Source organism: Chelmon rostratus, chromosome 16 (assembly GCF_017976325.1).
Source record: "Chelmon rostratus isolate fCheRos1 chromosome 16, fCheRos1.pri, whole genome shotgun sequence".
Taxonomy (NCBI): Eukaryota; Metazoa; Chordata; class Actinopteri; order Chaetodontiformes; family Chaetodontidae; genus Chelmon; species Chelmon rostratus.
The window spans coordinates 14189022-14210216 of NC_055673.1; the positions used below are offsets into that span (position 1 = coordinate 14189022).

At 42.3% G+C, this 21195-nt stretch overlaps 1 protein-coding gene across 1 annotated transcript; it reads left to right on the forward strand.

Annotated features, from left to right (window-relative positions):
• Positions 1-873: 873 nt before the first annotated feature.
• Positions 874-8145, forward strand: cibar1 (CBY1 interacting BAR domain containing 1). The gene is made up of 8 exons (XM_041955514.1): positions 874-996; positions 1882-2185; positions 3200-3301; positions 3633-3638; positions 4721-4825; positions 5675-5788; positions 6771-6890; positions 7729-8145. Exons 1-8 carry the CDS (start codon positions 968-970, stop codon positions 7852-7854), a joined length of 906 nt encoding a protein of 301 aa, XP_041811448.1. The 5' UTR covers positions 874-967; the 3' UTR covers positions 7855-8145.
• Positions 8146-21195: the final 13050 nt, after the last annotated feature.

Sequence of the window (21195 nt, forward strand, 5' to 3'; positions counted from 1 at the left end):
CTTAATTTTTTTTTTATACATATTTAAGTTCTTTGTAATACATCAGCCTAAAGGAACTATTTATTTTGTTTGTTTAATAATGGACTTGGTTGATGTGGCACTTAAGTCCACGGAAGTATTTTGTTGTTACACTAAACAAGACGAAGAAGAAAAAGAAGCTTGGCCTCATGGTGGACTAAAGTCATTCCCTCAGGGGTGCAGCCAGCGAGGTATTTAGTTTACTTATTGTGTTATGCATCCGTGTATGTGAAATATTTTATGTTAATTATGTGTTGTATGTATTTTAGTTCGACGATGCGAACGATGTGATGATGATGACGGTGGTGGTCGTGGTCGAATAAAGCATCTGTAAAAACCCAAGAGCTGTGTGGTCCGTGCCCTCCTGACGGGAGTGATACTGCATATTTTCTGCAGTTTTGTATATTTCCCTCTACTGTACAATAGCATTAATTCTGGATTCATTATCTGAAGGCAGCATATATTTTCTATACTCTTGTCTACTCTTGGCAGCAGTATTCTCATACTCTTTGTATATAATGTTTAATTTAATTTGCCAGACGTGGGATTCATAAAGTTTTATCTTATATTGCATTATAAAGATCCCCTTCAAAAGTTGCAGTACATGTTATAGCATTATTTGATTACTATTATTTATTTTTAATACATTTGGTCAAGGTGGATATGGCTGGTGGGAAGTTTAATGTGTTGTAACTCATCTTATTGGTGATCATATGTTTTGTATAATCTTCATTTGCTTGTCAAATTAAATTGCCTCACCTTTCGCTTCAGCGCTACATTCAACCATTGACTCAATCTCCCAGAATGCCTTTCCGGAACGGAAATGCCGGGGACTCCATGGAAACGGCAGGCTGGCGTGCTAACCTGGGACAAGCATAGTTAGCTTGCGTTAAATCTGAATCCTGATACATTTGGCGAAACACATTTCATTTACAGCCTTTCTGCAGAGATGAGTCGTACACCCGATGCAAGAGCGAGGTAAGAGACAGTTAACCGTTAACGTTAGCTGTAGGGGAACAAGTAAGTTAACGTTAATGTTTGCAAAAATCAACCTCGCAAGAGCAGCGAGGATATCAATTAGCCAGTGTTAGCTGTTAACTTCTGCTTTCACGTTTTACAGTAACTACTGATATAGCCGGGAAAGAGTTTTCTGTTAATTATCAGTAGGAGAAAACACAAGTCGTATTTGTGGACCATAAAAAGATCGTCATCATCAACAAATAGACTTTTTTTCTAGCAACCACCAGCCGTTAAAACGGATTTCCGTCCTACTATAATCCTCAAAATAAACAAATGCTAACGCAACTAATACTAGCGTTAGCCATTAAATACATTTGTAGTTTTGTGTCTGTCTTGTGTATGTGTTGTATTTGCTTACAATTTACAGACAAACTTTGCTTGTATAGAAGCATTGTCTGTGGTTGGTTATTGTTGCTTTGTATATAGTCTTTATATAAACACACCTATTTTTTCACCTCCTAGTATGTGCATAATAGTTCTATGTTCATGTTTTCCTGTCTTTGTTCAGCTTTGTTGTCCTTGTTTTTTATGGTGTATGTATATTTTTATATCCTGTAATTTGTTCTTAGAATTGTGTGTAAGCACACTGAAAGAAATTTTAAACCAGAATCAAATTCCTTACATGTACACAGATAAAGCCGATTCTGAACCTGGAAAACAAAACGCTGTACATCACATCAACAAGATGTTTTAGTTACTGAAACTCAACTCATATGACATATTGTACAAGTAAAACAACTAGAATCTATTCACTGCACAAATGTGTGGAACAACTTCTGTATCCCCTTATACTATTTGATTACTGCTGCTTATGTTATTAATTTTGTCCTTCACCCTCTCCAGGGATGACCAGACGAGAAAGATCCAGGAAAACATCACCAATGTGGAGAAACATTTCGGACAGATGTGCCAAATGTTTGCTGCATATGTCCGTAAAACAGCCAGGCTACGAGACAAGGCAGATATCCTGGTTCGGGAAATCAGCTTGTATGCAGACACAGAAACGCCAAACCTGAAAAGGGGTATGAAGCAGTTTGCTGACCACCTGGCCAAGATTGAAGACTATCGCCAAGCTGAGGTGGAAAGACTTGAAGCCAAAGTCATAGAGCCCTTGAAGAGCTATGGAGCTGTAGTGAAACGTAAAAGGGTAAGTGTTGGTGTGAGCCGTAACCATGTCGACTTCTACGGTGATTCGAAGTGAGCCAGATGAAAATGAAAATACTTCTTCCGTGTCCCAGTTTAATCGCTGTAAAATTAGTACAACGACTCCTCAATAAGAAACAAACAGGCATACTTTCTATCCCCTTCTTGCTTGTTAAAATATCTCACTCTAAACACAGTTGCAGAAACACAGCAAATGCTGCACCAGCTGCCAGTGACACAAAATGTCATCAAAAAAATGTGCCTCAAAGATAGTGAAATTGGTTACCTTCCTGCCTTGGCCCCGTTACATATAGTTGTGTTTCAGCCAAGTATGTCTAAATTACTGTGGCTATTTTGAAGGCTACATTTCAAGATTAAACATGCTCTGGCCTACAAGGATGCAGCTATTGTGTCACCAAAATGAGAACAGGGGCTTAGGAGGCAGTTTGGGACACAGAGCAATTTACTGTTAGTGTTATTGCCACTGCACGGCCACAAGAGGGCAATATTGATGTAATGAAACCATCCCTCTTGCACATCAGCCTGTCTCGGTGCCACTGTCGGTTAACTCCCCTTCTCAGGGTATTTTTAACCAGGCAGGATTAAAGGATTTTAGAAGATTTTATACTTGAAAAAATGCATCGAGTCCATTATTCCTTTGTGACTGCTGGAGTCTTTCTCATACAGTGCTGCCGTAAATTATCAAATTAGTCATATTGCCTTGTGTTGTCACCCACAGTCGGAGAGTACCGTTGTATTTTTTAAAAAGCAAAAACATTTTCAAACAGATTTTATTATATCATCATTCTTCAAAACATCTTTCCTTTAACATTATCAGCTATTTCAGAGTTAAAGCACAAAAACATCCGCAACAAGGAGTCCTTAAATCTTGATTCAGAAACACTGAGCTACGCAAAATGCTTGTTCCATTGTTTTTAATATTTGAAAAACTGATTCATGATCATTGTTAATTCTTTTAATCACTACTTCGTCCTTGTGTGCTTGTGCATCCTTGCAGGAGGATCTGAAGACAACTCAAAGTGCCAGAGACAGAGAGGCCAAACAGATGGCTCAGCTTGAGAGGACCAGACAGAGAAACCCCTCAGACAGGCAGATCATCGTATCCTTGCCTTGTCTCTCAAATTCTCTAATATTAAACAGACAAAAGGCTCTCAGTGTCCACCACTAACTGTATACATATTTAGTGCAGGTGACATCTTGGACACAGCTTAATTCTGTGTTAGTTATTGATATTAATTTTGCATCAGGAAAACTTGGACTCATTTTAAAAGCTTAGTTTGAAAAGGATTACTTCACAGTATCCACCCATCCACTTGATGCAAGACGTATTTGTACCAAGTTGCAGTGCATCAGTATTCATGTGCAGAAGTGGAATGAACACAGACAACAGGCTAATGCTTCGCATAATGTTTCCTTGACCCAGCCTTCAGTCTCAGGTGGGTCCTGTGTAATCTGTGCATCTCATCACTGGTGATGTGTGGCCACAAAGATGAAACACATTTCAGAATGCATTTGATATGGAAATGTAACAGCTCTAACAGAAATCAGTCAATATGTTATAAGTTGTTTTTTTGACCATAGTTCAATGGATGCTTGGTTGTCAAATGTCAGTGACAGCTACAGACTTAATTTAATTACTAGTGCAGTGACAATACAAAATGTCCCTGTTCATAATGGGCCATTTGCTGCCTCTCCAGTATTGCTTTTTGCAGCTTTCTCAATATCATCAACTTGCAGAGCCAGAGAGCCCCTGCAGTTCCAGATGCAGCAGTTCCAGTCCCACAGTTTTAGACGTATGCATGCAGCACCAGTTATTTTCCTTAGATTGTACCAAGGTTTTATTAAGGAATAACCAGCACCGTTGAGAGAGACAGTTAACTCTAACCTTCTCTGTATATGGCTCTTGGTATAACATAGTCACTGACTGTCGTTGAAACTCGTGCATGCAAGGCATTGTTTGTCTTTTGTGTTTCTGGAGAGCCACTCATCCAACCTACTTCACACTCGCACTGTACTTCCTCGAGTCCTCAGCAACACACCCGCCAAGTGTGATCAGATGAATGGTTGGTGAGAAAATCGAAGAACAGATATGCAGACAGACAGACGGAGATTCCTTCTGTTTCAGTTAGATTAGATGTGAAGTCCATCATGGAATTGACTTGTAACTCACTCACATACATATAAACACACAAATCATCTGCAGTGTCTCCACAAGACAAAGGTGTTTAGTCATTGTCAGATCAGTTCTACACCTGCCAACGTGCAGCAAACATGCACATACAGCTGCTCATTTTATATAGCTCCTGTTTTCTGAGTGTATGCAATTTAGTCAAACATAAGTGTCAAAATTGCAGAAACTACTACTTTGTCCTCCTGTAGATGCATGTCAGTATCCAAAGGGCTCTTGCAGATAGGTGGAGCACGTGGGACTGGAACTGCAGGTCATAGCCATAACCTCTTGCGTTGGTCTGATGTGTTTTGTAGCATGTTTGTAGAAGTTCATTTGTTCTCCTATCAGGCTGAAAGTGAGCTCCAGAGAGCCACCATGGATGCCACGCGGACCACCCGACAGCTGGAGGAGACCATAGATGAGTTCGAGAAGCAGAAGATCCGGGACATCAAGGTCTGCTGCTCTGAGTTTTCTAACCACATCAGATTAAAGCTGGAGTTGGTAAAATTGGAGAAACCAACAAGGGTCATTGCTGCTGTTAGTACTCACAGCTGTCAAGCTAGCATGTTAGCATTGTGAAATTTTGGCTGCACATTCTCTGCCATTCTTGTGCTACTAGCTCGCTATAGCTTTAGCAACATATATGCCTAGCCTTGCAGAAGACACTGGTCAATGAGTGCATGAGCAGTGTGCACACAGATAGGCCACCCAGTCATTTTATTCAAGCCGACTGAAATGATTGGATGGGTTTATTACAGCCCTGCAACAGCCACAGATACTGTATTTTTTTTCTTTCTTTTTTCTTATTGTCAGAGCATTTGATTTATTGGTTGCTTTCAGGATGTATAGAGTATTTCTACGGATGAAAAAGCTTCTAAAATACTTACTCTAGCCTGAAGACGTGCAGTTTCAGTGGTAGGAAATGTATGTCCGTTGAGGCAGTCGGTGATAGTGAAGTGAAACCAGACAGTGGTGTCTTTTTTTGACACCTGCCCACACCTTTTAATCCTCCTTCAGTTGGCTAAAACTACTCTTGTTTTGTCATTTCAGAACTTTATATCCTCATATCTTGTGGCCACCAGGCAGTTGTGATTCATTTAAATAGTTTGTACAGTTTTTATTTAGATTGTACAGTTTTCTTATTTATCTCTTTTCTAATATATGTCCTGTCACAAAGGGTTGAAGAGTAACGCAATTTCGATTCTCTGTTTGTCCTGTACATACTGCAGAATTGACAATAAAGCTGACTTTGACTTTGACTTTTTGACTTTGAAATATTTTTTCCTTTCTTTCCGCTTATAGAAAATCTTTGGTGAGTTTGTGACGGTGGAGATGTCGTTCCATGCCAAGGCCTTGGAGGTGTACACCTTGGCCTACCAGAGCATTCAAAGTGTGGATGAGGAGGAGGATCTGGAGGTAGGCTGATGCTCTTCTTAGTCGTTATAATTAGCCTGCAGGCTGCTGTGTTTGTCTTTACAAATGTAGGCTGAAGTATATTTAAATGTGACAGTGTGCTAGGGCTCAAAAGCTGATCAGTTTCTGTGTACACCCGCTGCTGCACACTTGATAAACCTGATGGTTATTTAACTAGCTCTAACTATTGTGGTGTTACGCACCCATTACTCATCACTGCTCATCGTCCACACCCTTTAACTGTGGTAACTTTGAAGTAACATGCGGTGAACTCAGAGTCATGCTACCTGCTTTCTTCTGTTTACAATTTGGTTTGAGAGGTCTGCCGAGCTATTTTAAGAGACAAAGTCTAGAGAAAGGATCAGTGATTCAAGGAAGCGAGGTTCTTCGTGCAGATGCCCCTCTGCTATTTTCCTCCACCCCTCTTCATCTCATCTGTGTGTTTTTGCACTGAATCAACTCCCTTCCATTCACATTAAAGTGAAACTCCTCAACCAGACAAGGCTGTTTTTCAATGACTCATACAACAAAGCATGGGAGATTGAATCATCCGAAAAAGGCACAATGACAGGCATGAAGATAATCCTGATAGAGAGCTTGTGCGGAATTTATTTTCCGCACAGTGAAAGCCATCATATGGTTTAAATGGCAGTTTGCTGTGGTATCAGAGGCAAACCTGCTGAGATGCTTTGTTTATGCGTGACCAGAGAAAGATTACCAACCCAGTTGATTTGCTGGCCATTCTAGGTTGTAGAGTATTCAAGTTGTCTTTTATTGTGTAACAACTCTAAACTCTATGTGCTGCATTAATATTGTGCACTCAGTTTGTGCACGCTGTGGCCACTTTACAGTCATTTTTAAAAATGTATGGTTATCTTGTATTACAGCCAGTGCACACATTAAGACTGCTGATGGGTGTGTGTAGGCATTGCTTCCATTCTCCTGTTTCTCTTTGGAAAAATGTAGCACCTACTGTCTTTGGCAGGTGTTCAGGAGTTCGCTGCACCCCCCTGACTATCAGTCACGCTTAGACATAGTGCGAGCTAATTCCAAAACCTCCCTCGATCGGACTGGATCCTTCCTGAGTACATCAGGGACTTTACAGGTAAGATACAGAGAGTGCATAGATGCTCTGCTGCAACCACTAGAATTTCCCCAGAAGATCCCTGTTTAACGAAGTTTGTTGTGTCATCGCTCTTTTTTTATCTTTGACTTTGACAGTTGCTCAAGTTTCATACTGATCATGAAATAAGAAAGTCCCTTCTTTTTTTTTGAACCACAGAAGTCTTCCTCATACCAGTAGAGGCTGGTGCACGATAACTCAGTCTTATCAGACATGCCAGTGTTTATGCACAGCATCACGCCAGCCATCATTCAGTCTGAATTTCCCCACATGTCATTGGATGTCAGGAACATCATGCATTTCCCCCTTCATTCAGTACCCCAGCATCAAAAAAGTGTTACTGCAGTGACTTGTGAATTTGAAGGATTGCCTTGTAAAATGTCTGGATAGCAAGTCTTCACTTTCTCACTAAATGTCAAGTATCATTTGATATCTTTTGAAGAGCTGTCTTCTTTCGGTCTCATGGGGTGTATTCAGACGTCGTATCTTGTATCTGGAGACGTCCAGATTGTAGTTTGCAGAGGCATCTTGCCTCAACTGCATCTTGCATCACAGCCTGAGATCACACTTTGATTTTAACTGCAGTGTGGCAAAGTGGATTGGAGACTCTGTTTGCACACTGGAGGAAAACTGAGCAACAAGTAAACACGACAATCCTCATAGAGAAAGTCTCACTCAGAGACTCTGATTGTCTCTGCTCTTAACCGCAACCTGACGGAAATGTTCAGGACAAAACCGACTCCGCAGAAGCACCAATTGTGCTTAATAACTACCTGCTAAATGCTTAAGTTGCATAGTGACTGTTTATTTGTTGTCCCAGCAACAAAGGGCTAGTGGTCGACAGACAAGAAGAGAGGAGGAGGAGGAGGAAGAAGACGACGAAGAGAACGAAGACGAATCTGAAGAGGAGGAGGATGAAGAGGAGGACACAGATGATGAAATATAATGGGGAGGGTTTGCCTCTATGGAACAAAGAGGTTATCAGAAGGTGTATTACTGTTTTACAATCTGAAAGAAAAGCCGTGTCATTGCCAAAATCACCTGACACAGGTGGTCTGAGCAGTATTGTAGTGCAAGTGTGTTGTAGTTGAGTGATGCTTTGTTTTGTCCTTGAAATTCCAGCTTGGTGTTGTCTTAGCTATATTTTTATAAAACACACAATGCCAAATGTACATTACATATTCACTAGTATTGTATTATTAGTGAATGCAATTGTGCGGCGTTATTCATCTTTATAAGTAAAATAAATCCTTTTTCACATTTTGCATCGCTCCAGTGAGATGCTAATCTATAATAAGCACATGGTGTACCCTCAGTCACTTTGCATAGAAATGCCAGCAGAGAGGTTGATTGTTATTTTAGAAATTGTTCAGAGTGTGAATCAGTCTAAGTGACAGTAGTTACGTGACGACTGCAGTTGAAAGTGACTCATCTCTTCCACAGACAAGCAGACAAGTGGTACAAATGAAGCCGGGGACATTTTGCACCACGCTGTCTGTGTTTTTCATGACATACGTATATGTACGCGTGTTACAGTATGCTTGTGTTGTCTGTCACTGTGGAGGCTGCTGCTGCTGCTGCCACTGTGTCAGCTGATGGCTCCTATGTCTCTCTTGCATGAGTCATTCAACACATTTATCATTCCTCGGCTGCCCATGTCATGATGAATTCTTTTCCGCGTCTGGGCTTCTACAGACAAACATATTACAGGTTTATATCAGTATCTTTTTAAATATACGCATGTTTACACACATGCACAAATGGAATTCATTCAATCATTGTGCAAGCAGCAGCAAGATTTTCATTTTTTTGGCACAACAAATATTAGGGCTACCAAAACCTCCCTTGCAGCAACACTGATTATCTCAGTGACTATGAGATAAAAGCTGTGTAGGTGGTGTGTCATCAGCCCTCTGCACAACAACACCTTAATGCATATAAAGGTTAATGTGTATGCAAACACAGTCACGCTAACACGCACTCACATACCAGTTTGACTTTGGTGCGCTGTGGATCTGAATGGCCTATGTTGCGATGAGTCATCACCTATAAAGTGTGTTTGTGTGAGTGAGTCAGACAGTTTTTCCAATCACAGATATACCTAAAGGCTCCACTCCCTGATCACGAAGTCGAAGAAGGGATGGTTGCCGGTGAGAGGAAAGAGGTCTGAAAGAAACAAAAAGAAAGAATCGTGTGAGGTGAAAGCGACGTTGGGCAAGAGTCAAAGGTACAAAAGGAGGCAAGGTTTACTCATGAGTCATTGACTGTAAAACACAAAGGCCGAAAAACAAACAAGGATACCCATGCAAAGAACCAGATGTGAAAGAAAAGGATGAGGCGTATGAGGGGAAAAAGAGGGACAGAGGAGGGGAGAGGTCAGCCATAACCTCAGGTCCTTATCGTTGACTCTGACTCATTGCCCCTTAGCGTCACGCCACTCATATCAAATCCATCACCCACGGCACATGTCAGCCTCTGCACAGCCTCATGCAGCTGCTTTCATATGCAGTACCTTTCCCCTTGAGCCTTATGCCACTGATCTTACTTTGCCAGAAGCCTCTCGTGTGCCACAGGTTTGTCTCCCTTAAACATCAAACCAAACTGTGAGTTTCTTCAAGTATACTTCTGCAGATGTCTCCCGTAACCACCGATAAGTGCAAGTTTTTGCACCTGGAATCACCACAATGAAAGTAAAAAGCAAACCAATGAATAATTCTTTCTCCTGGGACTGAGACAACTTGTCTTTGAACTGCTGGTGACAGACTGTACACTTCCGCTAAGCCGCCACCAGAGGGCGATCTTTAAAAGTTTTCTTACCTGGGCTGTTTAATTTGGGAAACTGTGATATGGAGACATGGTGTTCTTTTCAACCTGTAGGTAGCTCCAGTGTTTGTGTGTGTGTCTGTGTGTCGTCTGTTATCAGTTACCTCTCGACAGAAGCAGGCTGATTGCATTTTGAAAGCCTCAAAACTGAGCTTTGAACTGCGAGACAAAAACATCCGGATATGTAATATACTTCTGGCATCTTAAAACTTGACTTAATGGCTGAATCATTCTGGCCTGGGTTGATTCCACCAGTGCATGCAAGTTGGTCAGTCCTTTTGATCCATACTTGGCATCCACCATGCTGTACCAGCTAATGTTTTGTGTCTGCTTTCCCAGTTTAGCACTGTCAAACAGGTGGGCATTCAATATCTCCCTTCATAGTCTCACATAGATCTAAAAACATGTCTTGATGTGACATTTTAAGAACACACATTTCTATATTTTCCTGCTAAAGCTGCAAACAGTCTCCTGTGAGAATGAGTAGGGGAATCATTTATTGGTCAAGTCTAATGGAGTCAATATGTGTGGTGCAGAACCCTATGATTAGCTCTTCTATAGATGGAGATAAGAATTCCCTCCTCTCCTCTTCTGACTCATCTGCAGTCATTCCCAATGGCGAGTGTGTGTATGTGTGTGTGTGTGTGTGTGTATGTATGTGTGTGATTGAATGAAGGGGAAAAGGCATGAAAGTGAGTGTGTTCTTTCTATACCTGAATATAACTCCTCAATCGTATTTGTGCAGGCATGTTTGGCTTAAGGAAATATTGTGTCTTTGCATGTGTGTCAAAGTATGAACAGTACATCCATACGTTAATATATGTGCATGCGTGCCACAGAGCCCTACAGTACAGTTGTTTGGAATATTAAATACAGTGCCGTGCTGGCGGCTGTTATAAAATCGAGAGGCAGCATAGCCGGAGTGTGACTCACACACTGACTCACTGACAGCGCTGCCGTGGCGTGTGTATGTTGCTGTGCATGTGTGTCTGTGTGTCTCACTCTCTGTGGTTCCTCTGGCAGACCCGCCGTGTGTTGCTGGTGTTCTAAGAACTCTGAACCCTGCCACAATCCCTGGATTTCACACCAGCAAACAAGGTTACGTGTGTGTGTCTGACTGAATGTGTGTGTCTTCCCTCCTTTTGTAGCATATGTGTTGTGCATGTGCCACCGTCAGACAAAAGATCCACTCGCAGGCATTGTCAAATAAAGATCACAAAGCAGAACAAGCAATATAGGCAGAAACACCCCATCACACATGCGGTTGTGATATGCTATCTACGCTCAGACTGGACCAATCAAAGCAGAGCTGAATACCACTGTCTGATACCCCCATACAGGGCACAAAACGTGCCTCTGTTGAAAGAGCAAAGTAGAAAAACACATTAAATCTAATACATTACAAAGATTCAGAGAAATGCAATGTGTGAATCACATAAACTATTCAGTGAGCATAGAAACTGCTATGTAGAAAATCCAGCAAACAGGGAAATGAACAAAGAACAGAGGAGAATAAAAGAGGGGGATGCATCAACAGATATTAACTCCTGGGAAAGGCAATCAAATTATATCCATATGTATAAAGGAGGAGGAAGATCTGTTAATCACGCTTACAAAAAATGTTTCTTCCAGCAAGACACATTTAAAAAAGTTTAAACCCTTAGGTGAGAGTGTGTTTAGGGTAAAGATATAGAATTCCTCCCACTCGCCTTCTGGTTTATGATTAATGTTGCTGCAGGACCATAACTGCAACTGACCAGTCATGTTTTTGAGATGCTATAGCTTTGCAACTTGCATTGGTGCAGGCTGAATTCTCCCTTGTGCTTATTTTCCACTCTTTTAGCCCTCACCATGACCTCACAAAGACATGATTGCTTAGTTAGTTTTGATGGAACAGCACCACCATGGCAATATCAGCTCATGCCTCCTCTTATGTTTTTTGCATGTGTGCATTTTAACAAGATCGCATGTTTCCTTGCGAAACTGCTGAAACTTCCGTGCCACTGCTCTGTATGTGCTTCCAGTCACGTGTTTGCTGTTACCAAGATAGGAGACCTGGAGCTGCTCGGGAATGTCTTCCCACCATATATACAGCCACTGCTCATCCTCCCAATTCCCTGATTTATGCACCAACACGACAGGCACTGTACCTGCTGTCAAACGCTGTAAGTCATAACAGTTATTGTACAGTATCTGTCCCGCATTCCAGGATCACAGGTACAAACGTAAATCAAGGGATGCCTGCGCTTTAAACAAGCGTACAGTACTGTAAATCTGTATGTGTGGTGTGTGTCAACCTTGTGCCGGTGAGCTCTGCTCCACTATATCATCTGATGATGATAAAGCAGAAAGTGGCTTCTTATTTACTTTCCAGCGGCTGATGGTGGCGTCACTTGGATATCCCCGTTCAGCATAAATCAGCGTTTGCAGAGGATAAGAGGGAAGTGAGAAACCTGGTGTGTGTGTGTGTGGGTGTGTGTGTGTTCTCTACCGGCTCATTTTGATGTAAGGTGCACAGTAAATCAAGTCATATACGTCCTCATGGAAACAAAATAAAAGGCCAACCATGCTTGTAAAAATGGTTATTTATCCAGTTGGAGTCTGTCTGTCAGTGTGATTATGAGGTTTAATGTCACATTCATAGTTAGTTGCAGAAGCACACAGTATGTCTGAGAGCATGTGTGTCTCTGGAAAACAAGTGCATTTTGTGTGTGTTCATTCATGACATGTGCTTCAGATTTGTGTGTGTGTGTGTGTGTGTGTATGCTTTGCGAGTATCTACTGTACGCGCTGGACCTGATATCCAACTTTGGCCTCATACTCTACCTGATTATCTACCCCCTCCACCCTCTGCCCCACGGCTGTTGTTAGTGATTTCGAAATCAACCGCTTTCAAAGCAATGGGAAGCGGCGAGAGAAAGGGAGAGCGCTCGCATCTATGTGTTGCGCAAAAGGCTTATCAGGCAGAGCCGTGTTGTGATCAGCGAGGGCGGCCTTGGCTCCTGCCTGATCGGGGACTCGCTGTCGCTACAACCTTGGTGTGTAGCTCCATGCGTGCATGTGTGTGTCCGTGTCTGCCTTGTTTTTCTGTCCCATGCCTCTCATCAGCCCAGTATCAGCGGCTAAGGCTGCCAGGTGAGCAGCGAGCGTGTTAACAGTCAACCACTTCCTAGTATAACACTACACTCCTGTCAGCCATAAACTGCAACCTATTAGCATTACTGTATCTCTGCTACAGTCTATTATAATATCAAAGCTATTTTGTGAACCTCGTTATGTGAGCCCTTTTGCCTGCTGATTAAGAAAAAACAACAATTAAAATTACTAGATGAGAATTCACTCCATAAAGCATCCCAGCATTGCTGAAAAGAATAGCTCAAGCTCGTCTTCGCCACCTGCTCCGTCCTTCGCGCCATACTTAAAATGTGCATTTATTTAAAGTAGTTTTGATCGCAGCCACCTGGTGTTTGTTGCCCACTCGCTAACAGATCCTCCTGTGAGTCAGGAGCCGAAGATGTGAAGCAGAAAGACAAACAGACAGGCTGAACACACGGTGACTCTTCTTTGTCGTTCATCTTATGTTCATAGTAGAGCCGAGACCCACACAGGGACGAGATACCATGAATACAGTTGTACTAGAGACATATATTATTCAGAATTAAAGAATATAGAGTAGGAATTATTCAGATAGAGGCCTGGTTCTTACAGGCTAATACACTGAGGTAATATTGTCTTTTCTCTGCAAACAGAAGGCAGCTACAGTCTTCGTGTCTCAGGTAAGTTACAATTCACAAGAAAGTGCGAAGTGGCTGAATGTGCACACCGGGTCATGAGGAATGGAAAAAAAATATTTGTCTGCCTTCTTGCACAACAAAGACAGCATTCTCCTTCCACATTTTGAAAAATCAGAACAGAGTGTTTCCCTTGAACACCGCCCACCGCCCCCCCTCCTCTCACTCTCCCCGGGCCGAAAAATAAAGTGAAACCAAAGACAAAATGTGACATGAGAAGCTGTCAGGCCCAGCTCGGGTCAACCGCAGGGGGTCAAATCTATGTCTGGAACCACAGAGTCACTGAGTGATGTGTTAAGTGTCTCTCAGGGACACTTTAGCACATGACAGCGTGGTAAAAGGAGAGGACGGAGAGAGAGTGTGTGTGTGTGGGTGTGCGTGGACCATTTTTTTACTCATGTTGTGGGGACATAAAGCTGTTTACACAGTCACATTGTGCTGACCGTGCTTCACCTTCCTAATGGGGACAAAACGCAAGTCCCCATAAGATAAATTAAATTTTATCTTAATAATTTTAAATTTTAGGGAAGACATCTTGGATTGGTCGGGGTTTGCATTAGGCAAGTAGTAGTTGTTATTAGGTTGAGTAAATGACGGCAAGCCTATGTAATGCCCCCATAAGTGATGGATACGTGTGTGTGTGTGTGTGCATTTACGATTACTGCAAGGTTGTCCATCAAGCAATCTAGCCCCTTGAGTATATTTCATCCCCTTGCAGGCTTTACTGACCTCCCCATGGTCCCTTACCGAGCGTCACACATGTCAGAGCACAGGCAGGAGGCCGGCTTCAGCCGTCTGACCTGTCTTTTGAAACCACACACAAACACGGGACACAATAGGAGCTTCACGAAAATGACAAACAGAGAGGAAGACACACGGAGATTCTCATAAACAGCCACAAGAGGACAAAAAAAATGTGTGAACTTGTAAACAAGTGCTTTCACCTACACACACAGAGAGAGAGAGAGAGAGACACACACACACTGTAGCAGTGGCTATGAGACAGCCTGGGAACAGCTAGTCCACTAATGAGGTCTATCCCATGAGGATTTAGTACTGCACAGAGGAATGCAGGCTCTCCGCTCTCATGACTGACCTGCCCTAACGCACACACACACACACACACACACACACACACACAGATGGAGCTGCTTTACTCTCCGAGCGCTGCCCCCTTACACATGTATGAGAACTGATAGAGGTCATCCAAGAATAGGACACTTGCAGTTTGGTAGGTACTGCATTAGAAACAAACATAACAAGCACACTGGGGAATTTGACACTGCTTTGAGACGAGAGCGAGTGGAGGCAGGAGGAAGGGGGAAACGGGCTGAGAAAACAGAATGAGAAGGAGGAATAAATAAACAAGGGCACAGAGGGGTCAGAGACAGAAAGCAGCACAGTCAGAGAGAGAGACTCTGACTTATGAGGGTATGAATCTCAGAGTTTTATTTGCACTTAACATTTGTTCTCTGGGATTGGCTCGCGCTTCGGATGCGAGAGCCAACTTTAGTGAGTTTACTCGAACAGATCTGGTGTCTGAGGCAGACAGAGCCCGCGGCTGGTGGCCTGTTGGCGCCTGCTGCTAGCTGATAGACGGACAGCACGGGTGTCCATCTCTGTCACGACTCTCTCCGAGAACTCACAAAGGACTGCTCCGCCGTCGAGATGAATTGGTTTATTGGATCGCCAGCAGTTACGTGGCCAACCCGAACAACTTAGAGTGTGAATCCATCAACCAAAAGTACACAAACTCTACTGCGTCCAAATATGAGTATAAACAACACGAAATGTTAATGCTTAGATTAAGCGAGTTAAAAACATTATTCATTTGAGACAACAATGGACATTTTTGGTTTTATTGTTTGAAAATCATTTGTTTGCTTCTATTATTGTCTCATGACTTCGTGTTAGCATCTACAGCCATGCTAGCGGCTCTATGAGGCTGTGTTCAGGCACAGCAGTGCTTGGGGCTAAATGCTAACATCAACATGCTTACCAAGCTTACGGAGGCGATACGAACATGCTGACATCTAACAGGCATGTTTGCCATGGTCATCATCTTAGTTTAGCGTATATAAGCCTAGTAACATTTGCTGGTCCCACCTAAACACAAAGTACAGCTGAGACTGATGGGAATGTCATTACCTCCGAAAGTATTTAGTAAAAAAAAAATTCAGATAATTTACTGAGCAAGTGAAACATTTTGACATGCTGGTGACGCTGGATGAAAAATCAAGTCTTATGAATTTGCCCTCAGTTCTGCATGAATGTCTGTACAGAATCTATCCAGTAGTGGTTGAGATGTGGCGTAAAAAAGGGTATACGCTATAATTTAGGTCCCTCTGTTCATCACAGTGGCCTGGTTATTGTTAATTACGACATGTTTTATTAATGTTATACAGCATGCTCTGTGTGCTGATGACTACCCTAAAAATGACAGTATGCCACCACGGTGCACCCGTCCCTAGAAATAAGCAGAGGGCCGCTGCTAATCGTCCCTGTGTCAGCCATGCGTAACACCATGTCACAGCCGCCGCGCATTCTGAATGCCTCGCGGGCCTTTGTTTTGGAAAATGTTGCAGGGGTTGCCATGGAGCATGTGTTTGATCTATTGTAATTAAGCGAGCCCATTGATTGCACAATGCTTCCCCCTGGCTCGTCTCCATCAGCGGGCAGCCCTGACTGGACGTCTCATCGAGCACCACGTAAACCACCGTTTATTCAGCCGCCTCCCCACAATGATTTGTCCTTACATGGCCCAACAGGGATGAAAGGAGCACAGGAAGTGGAGGGAAGGCAGGGCAGTAAGGATCATGTTTGAAATGCGGTTTGATTCTGAACTCAAGAGAACTGATAAGTGCTAGGTGATTAATGTTGATTACACTCTGTGTGTGTGTGTGTGTGTGTGTGTGTGTGTGTGGGAAGGCTAGTGACAGTAAAGTTGGGTCACAAACTAAACTTGTGGAGCAAAATCATCATTTTGCTTTTTATCCAATTTTACTTATGATATAATCTTATTAGGATTATTATTATAATATTTATTTTAATCTTATCTTGCAGGCAAAATAAGAGCCTGCTCCCTCTGTAGATACAAAGAGCTCAGGTAATGAAAATGTGCCGATTCTTTTTTCAGGTGATTACTCTAATGAAAACATAATTAGGAATATTATATTATATTATATTATATATATACACGCTGGACCTGTAAAGCCACAGACGTTTTCATAAATATGTTTGTTTGCTTTCCTGATGAGAGTTCCAAGCGACGATCAGTACCACTCTGATACTCACATGCTATATACATCCATTAGCTTAGCATAAACACAGCAAGGCCTTTTCCCAGCAGGAGAAAAATCAGCATACAAGCACATTTAAAGCTGAAAGTCTGGCACATATCTCCCTTACAAACACAACTTGTTTTTATCATTTTGTTGTACGTACAAAACAAAGTGACACATAACGCCTTCATTTGTGAGCTGTATGCTAATGCTAGACAGACTTTGTCACATTTGGACAGAGCTAGGCTAGCTGTTTCTCCTTGCTTCCAGTCTTTATGATAAGCTAACTATCACCTGGATGTAGCATTTGCATTGTAGTGAACTCTAACTCAGAGAGCTATTTCCCAATATGTCAAATATGTCTTTCAGTTGCATATTGGTGGACTTTCTTGCTAATTCCTGGTACGATTTAAATATAACCTTTAGTTGTATTTTAATCTTCCTGTAGACACAGTGTAATATCATGGCTCTAATTCCTCTGAAATTCAGTCAGGTTATATACTGAGGAAGTTCTGGTGACCACATCCCTCTGTAAATGTGTCCTTTGTCCCTTGTAGTCCAGTCACTGTGTCCTGATGCGTGTCATGCAGCCTGGTTTAAAGTCAATTAGCCCTGCCTCCGAACCCCAGGGGTGACAATCTGTGGCTCACATGTCCCGTCAGGGCTGACCTTCACATGAGGGACTGAGCCAACATTCACATATGGCCAAGCCCTGGGGTGGGAAACTGCCTCCTCTGGCCAAGGGCAGGACTGTGCGTGAAGGGTGGAGGGATGGATATGAGAGCAAGCGTGTAATCTCTAGACAGCACACTGATATGGCAACTCTCCTTTGTTTTATATTTTTTTTAACATACGAGTGGAATCAAAAGTGTAAAAGACATAAAAGCTAAATTCACACAGTAAGATTATGTTTTTTACTTTTTGATCTGCTACAAGTGAAAGTGTGGGGGTTTCCAGTTGAATTCCTACTACATCTGGGCTTGTTCTTTGAACCTGCTTGTAGTGTGGTGCAATAACCCAGCCGCTAAATTTATATCATAGCTGTTATTAAAGCCATTATGTGGAATCTAGACTACGTAGACAGTAGGCCCCATGACTGGAGTCTGGACTTTCCCAGAGCCGCTGCAAAAGCAACTTCACTTTTTTTCATTTCTTTCTTTGTAATCCAAGGTAGATCAGGAGGGGTGTATCCCCTGAAGCTACAACTAAGATCAGCTCCATGAATCTGAAGACTGGGCATTAAATATGGAACAGAGGACCACCCATCATTAAGCTACTAGACACGAGGGGGTCCACCCAATGCAGCTAATCTGGACCAGATTTTCACAAATGCATATTTCAGGATGAATAACAGGATCTAAAAGCGGTTTATCCTCCAGAGGAGATTCCTGTGATGTAAGATGCAAACAAAGTTAAGATGCATAAGCCGCAATACATTTTCACAAGCTTTGGTGGGGTCAGTAAGCAGAGACTTCTTATGAAACTTCTCCTGCTGGTGCAGTTCAATAAAAGCATGGGAATAGGTGTGTGAGATGGCTCAGTGCAGTAAAACAAGGTGTTTCTAATTTGAGGGTCTGTTAACTGAACTGAGTGGAAAAACAGTCCTGTAATGCAGCTAATTGCCTCGGCTAGCTTTTCCCAACAGCATTTACTGCACTTTGTGTGTGTGCATGTGCGTGTGTGTGTGAAATGAAGCACTGGTGGCTGCACAGTTGTGCAACAGCAGCCCATTTGCCTAAAGCAAATAGCAACATTCTAAGAAAGAGGAAAGGGGGGTTGTGCTTTAGCAAAGTTTTTCACATGTTTTGTTCTTTATATTTTCCACCAATGTCATTCGCGTTTATAATCTGGAGGACTTGCACAATTTTCTGTTACATTTGTTGTTGAGCAACACATTGATAAAGGTCACAAACAGTCGTGGCACTCCTTTTTTAAAAACACCTCATCAAAATGCACTGCGGCACGGATATGAGTCCTGCGCAGAACCTTTTCAATAGTGTTTAATCATACTCCATAATGACAGGCTACCAGTGGTTCTCGGGATATGTGAAAAGGTCATCTGTTTTGCACAAATGCCTTGCTAAATAGGTGTTGGCTCAACTTGTAAGAGCCTGTAAGTCTGCTTGCATTCCTGCATAACCATAACCTCCAGAAGCCACAGGTTTCCAGGTGAAAGCCTCAAGCTTTAGTCAGCTCACAGGTCTGAAAAGTAAAAACATAAGCTATAGATCAAAATGACATGTGACGTGAATTTGCACATTTACAAAATGTTGACCTGTGCAAAATAATGTAGATGCATTAAAATGATCAAAATTAAATGCTTAACTGAACTAGAACAACAAAACTCTAAAAGTCTATTTCTGATCTAGTTTGCTAATTCCGCAGAAACAGAAAAGGGCTTTATCTGCAAGGCAAAAAAATCTCAAAAGCAATAAACCTGCATGACACGACTGTGAATTAGATTTATTTTAACCTGCAGTAAAACCTGACTCAACCACAGCAAACAGGAAAGCGGAACACCTGTGTCGAAAGACAAATATGAAGGGTGATGAAACAGATGTTTCAGTAACAAGGTAACCCTGTCACCACAGAAATCAACAATGAACTGTGCACAAGCGTATGTGTATCATGACAGGGTGATATCCTCTAAGACTTCCTGGTAAATCTGTGTTTACCGACAGGACTGCAGTCAAAGGCATTTTACCAGAAAGCTAATGGAAGGAGGCGTGTGCAGGAGCGTTGGGGAATACCAACCAGATTCTGATTTCAGATGACTTTTTCAATTTCCACTCCAGCTGTGGAAACTTGGTGAGGGCAAGCTGACTTCAGATCTGTGTCAAGCGGTGACATTTTCCCCCCTGAGCCACTGTAACTGTTATTACCTCGGCCAGTGGGAATCCTGTGTTTACTGACCACACAAACACCAGCCAGCGCCTGGTACCAAGATTGCTTACAGTCACTAAGCATACATATGTCAGCCTGTTAGTCAGTGCACTTCCCCATGCGGTGACATACGGATGTCTGCTCCTCCTATAATCAGGATGTTAGTCGGTCATCTGTTCAGTGCCTCTCGTTCTGCCCAGTCTAATGCTGTTTGAAAGTCACACTGTTTAGTCGTCACGTGTCCGTAATTATTGTCCCGTGGTGACAAATAAGAATGGCTTCAAGAGGGAAGAAGTGCAGAAATGAGCGATAGTGGTTTTGCAGTGTAATTATAGAATCTGGCTTTGAAACCAGCGCTCACTTCCACTTGCACGACATGAAGCCTAATGTTTGTTATGAGGAAAAGCACAGTTTTGTGTCTGAAAGGTTGAACGGTTAAAATTCTTGTAAACTGAAGAATGAGTTCCTTCTCATTTATACACATCAGCTGAAACGTGTTGCTGGCATCAAATGCAGAATGAGCATACAACATTACATTTATTGTCTTTGAACTGTTTTCAGTTGAGTATATGTCAAAAAGGATTGGCAAATTATCACAACGTCCCAAATGGAATCAGGGTTCTAGTTATTGTGTAAATGTGCTCAACAGCATGAGTCCTTCATCGCATTGTTTGCATTTGTATGTGTGTTTATGATTGTTTACATTGTGCCCTTTTCCTTACCTTTCATAAATTCCCTTTGCTTTCATGTTATGCTAATTGTTTTTGCAAGTAGCTCATCTCAACTCAGGGTCACACGCCACATTTCCAATTATTCAACATGTGATGCAAAATATGTCTCATATGTAACCCGTTCCAACAGCTGAAACCCAAGGTCACATTTTAATTGGCTGTAGCATAGCTCTGATACTCTCATATTCCCAGTAATGATGGGTTTCCAAGCTGAGCGAATTCCTAACCACCCGATTGTCACTTGAGTCATCTCGGCCTGTGCAATCCTTTGTCTGCCAGCCCTGTGCAAGGCATAGCCCACAGACAGTGGGGCTTTTGAAATGCAGCAAATTTGAAATGTAAAAATGTTCCTTTTTTGTGTGTTTGATTAATGCCCGAGACCACACACTGTGTGGGGGAGCGGTGGAATGTTTCTCCTTAATAAGCATGTTTCAGGTCAAAACAGGCTGCTTTCCTTTCATTCATATTCATGTTGCAGTGTCTGTGAAAACAGACATGTCTGAATCATCACAGCACATCACAAGGCAACTGTGCATGGGTAGTTACTTCAAAGTGGATGTCATTTACCTCCCGACATCAAAATCACGGAAAATTACATTCATTATCTGACTGTAAGGAGCGCTGGGTTTTCTGAAGCTTCATTACGCCGCCATGAGGAATTATTCCTTTGGTTTGTAGTTACAGTTCACGCAAATCTGTAGCTCAAAACTTTTCTGAGTAACACCAGAAAACCAGACCATCATTTCCCACATAGCTAAATGAACACTTCCCCATGAAT

Bases quoted from the DNA above. Each gene is read 5' to 3' on its own strand.
- cibar1 (XM_041955514.1), top strand. From the start codon at position 968: ATGAGTCGTACACCCGATGCAAGAGCGAG. The intron at 997-1,881 runs GTAAGAGACAGT...CACCCTCTCCAG, and splicing joins ACACCCGATGCAAGAGCGAG to GGATGACCAGACGAGAAAGA. The intron at 2,186-3,199 runs GTAAGTGTTGGT...GCATCCTTGCAG, and splicing joins CTGTAGTGAAACGTAAAAGG to GAGGATCTGAAGACAACTCA.